General features: G+C 47.0%; 1 gene segment (V, D, J or C); it reads left to right on the top strand.

The window, feature by feature from the left end:
• The first annotated feature begins 209 nt into the window (after positions 1 to 209).
• Positions 210 to 3019, top strand: LOC103004077 (immunoglobulin heavy variable 4-59-like). The segment is given in 3 exon segments: positions 210 to 285; positions 370 to 693; positions 2871 to 3019. Coding segments are annotated over 3 exon segments (540 nt in total).
• The last annotated feature ends 677 nt before the right edge of the window (positions 3020 to 3696 follow it).

Raw genomic sequence — 3696 nt, 5'->3', positions numbered from 1 at the left:
GGGGACCCCAGGTGGGGGCTGAGTTCTCTGAGGGCACAGCCAGCCCCCTCATCACAGGGGGATCCCCAGATACAGGGACATCCCTTCACTACTTGATGCTTTTTATAAAAAGGTCCCTCCTATATGCAAATATTGCCTTAGACCACAAGGTAAAAACAAAGTACCAGTTCACTTAAATACGGGTTTCTCCTCATGCTTGAAGACATTTTCTGGGCTTGATGAATCTCATCTGCAAGAAGATGAATCCACTGTGGTTCTTCCTCTTTCTGGTGTCAGCTCCCAGAGGTGAGTGTCTCAGGGATTCAGCCATGAACACACGGGGAAGCTGCATCTGAGCCCATGAGTCACCGTGGTTCTCTCTGTCCACAGGCGTCCTGACCCAGGGGCAGCTGCAGGAGTCGGGACCCAGCCTGGTGAAGCCCTCCCAGACCCTCTCCCTCACCTGCACTGTCTCCAGATTCTCATTAACCAGTTATGGTGTATCCTGGGTCCGACAGCCTCCAGGAAAGGGGCTGGAGTATGTTGGTGCAATTAGCAGTGGTGGAAGCACAGGCTATAACCCAACTCTTAAGTCCCGGCTCAGCATCACCAGGGACACCTCCAAGAGCCAAGTCTATTTATCACTGAGCAGCCTGACAACTGAAGACACCGCCGTGTATTACTGGGCGAAAGACACAGTGAGGGGAAGTCAGTGTGAGCCCAGACACAAACCTCCTTGCACGGAGGCCCGTAACCACCAGAGGGCGATCAGGACCCTAAGAAGTACAGGGCTGAGGCCTGCAGCAGGTGCAGAGAGGGGCTGGGAGGGAATTCTTGTTAGAACCTCTGCTTTCCTCTTCCTGCCCAGGAGCTCCACCAGGGACCCTGTTCTGTATCCTAATGTTTCATTGTTGTGGATTATGTTGTGTCTATAAAATTTTGTGTGCATGTACATATTTGCTTAATTTTTATTTTTATTATAGTTGTGTATATATATTTATTCATATGCACACACACATATAAGACTCAAGAATTAAGGTTGTTTTTCATTTCTTTATTTTTCTTTTTCTCAAAGGAGCTCAAAACAACCCAGCGGCCCACCATAATGTTGACTTTGAGCCTGAAGTTCGTGAAACTGATAAATATCATGAGAAGGCACATGAGATTTTTAAACATTATGAATTGTTGTTTTGTTTTTGTACATGTGGAAGAAAGAGACATACCCTCCTGCTTTCAGGCAACCTGCACAAACAGTTTGAATTCTGCAGCAGGCAGTGTTATAGACTCTGATGCCAGAGTGCTCCAATACTGCACATGCAATGATCCTCACTATTCACAGATTCCATATCTGCAAATTCACCTACTTCTAGCTGTTATGAGCACCCCAAAATAAACACTGTCATTTTCTGCTCATTCACAGACATTAACAATGTAGCCAGTTGTTTGCATCACACAACACACACACACACACACACACACACACACACACACATTCCTTGCTGAGGTCAGTCAAGGTGATGCTCTCTTTTCTTGTTTCAACTCCCGTCATGTAATTGAGCACTTTCTGGGGTCAAATTAGTGCCATGCTTTTCACATTTCTGGGATTTTTGGCGAATGTTTAAGGTAGTCACAGGCCTCGGGCTGAAGAACAGTCTAGTGTCCCTACGTACAAATGGCTGTGAGTGGACTTAGGGAAAATATACATGAGAGATCAGCTTCATTCAGGCATGAGTTATATGGCCATGGGTCTTGAAAATGATACTCATGTTTCCAATACAAAGCTCATCAAAAACATGAAGACAAAACTCGCTGCTGCATATGGGATGCAGCCTTGGAAGCTTAGCTTAATTCCAAATACAGCAGAGCAAGTGGGGCTTAGGGCCAAAAAGAAGGTGGGGTGGAGTGGACTGGAAATTATTAAGAGAAGAAATAAAGGCTAAGGGGATTCTGGTTACATAGACTCACAAGGATTCTTGCTAAAGAGAGACCAGGGTGATCAGCTACCGTGTGTGTGATAGGAGGTTTGATGGATTTCATCAAATACTGAGGGTGATCAGAGCTCAAGGGTGGGGGATTCTCAGTATTCTCACTTAGCAGGGGTCTTGCCAAAACCTCACCATGCAAGTATAAACGCAGAAGCCCACAGGTCAAGACTAGTTGAGAAGAGCATTACAAGGAGCCTGTTGGCTAAGGGGTGGTCAAGGGTCTTTGTCACACTTAAGAAGAGTAATAATGAACATACAAGTAAACCAGGGATGCACACAGACACACAGAGAAAAGACAATCTGAGGATTCAGTAAGAAGAGATCCATCTGCAAGCAAAGGAGAAACGCCTGAGAAGGACCCAAACCTGCTGACACTGTGACCTTAGACTTCTAGCCTCCAGGCCTGAGAGGAATACATTTCTGTTGTTTAATCCACCCAGTCTGTTATTCTGTAATGGCCACACTAGCCAACTAATACACCTATAATATAGACGCAGATAGACATATATGGAAATATAAGTATCATATTGGAAAAGAAACATCACCCATTCTTCAGAGGTGACATGAAGCTGTGTCCACCCTGAATCTCAGCCAGCACCCTCCTCCAGCGCCCTAGACAAGGACCAGCCGTGACCATCTTTATATGGAAACATGCTTCCCACCTGCACATCACACCCAGGCTCAAGGGGAAAACACAGCACCTGTGCTACTCAGAGTCAGGGTTCTCATCTTCACTGACATAACTCTCTGAAAGTCAAAGCATTAATCAAAATGAACATGAAAACCTTCTGGTCACTCCTCCTCTTGCTGGCATCTCTCAGCTGTGAGCATCTCCTGGGTCTGAGGAAGGTGGAATTATGGGGTGACATCTGCGAAGTGGGTGTCTCATTGTTTCTCCTTTCCCAGGTGTCCTGTCCCAGGTGCTGGTGCAGGAATCGGGCCCAGGACTATTGAAGACCCGCTCCCTCACCTGCTCAGTCTCTGGATTCTCCATCACAAACAGTGCTGACTGCTGGGACTGGATCCCTCAGCCCCCAGGGAAAGAGCTGTGGTGATTGCGGTGCTTTGGTTCTGGGAATAGCACATCATACAACCTGTCTCTCCAAACATGACTCTCCACCTCCAGACAAACCTCACAAATTCAGTTTTCCCTGCAGCTCAGCTCCGTGATGATCTAAGACACATCCCTGTGTTACTGTCCCAGGAGGCTCAGTGAGAAGTCAGGGTGAGTCCAGACACGACCCTCCCTGCAGGGGCCTCTCTAACCAACAGGTGGCGCTCGGGTTCATCAGGACAAAAGAGGACCAATTTCAGTGCAGGCGCAGATGTCATGGACGGGTTTTCTCTCAGAAGCTTTGGTTTCTCCGCTGGATCATTGCCGCCCTGCACGCTCCCTCCGTAATGATTCCAGGGAGAGACTTCCCTGGTGGTCCAGTAGGTGGTAAGTCTCTGAGCTCCCGATGCAGGGGGCCCGGGTTCAATCCCTGGTCAGGGAAATAAATCCCGCATGCATGTCACAACTAAGAGTTCACATGCCACAACTAAGAAACAATGATTCCAGGGAACTTTCTTCTCCCTAAACTTGAGACTTTTTTCATGGAGTCAGGCTTGTCTGTCTTTCCCCATCTATCTTTGGACGAGCCGCACAGAAATATTTCTTCATGAGACGTTTATTTGAAGATTAGGTGACTACTTTCTGTTATTAGTTGTCAAGTTTTTAATCATTTAATGA

The sequence above is a fragment of the Balaenoptera acutorostrata genome, chromosome 3 (assembly GCF_949987535.1).
Source record: "Balaenoptera acutorostrata chromosome 3, mBalAcu1.1, whole genome shotgun sequence".
NCBI classification, from domain to species: Eukaryota; Metazoa; Chordata; class Mammalia; order Artiodactyla; family Balaenopteridae; genus Balaenoptera; species Balaenoptera acutorostrata.
Note: the sequence above shows the minus strand (reverse complement) of the source record. Positions and strands in the feature narration are given on the sequence as shown.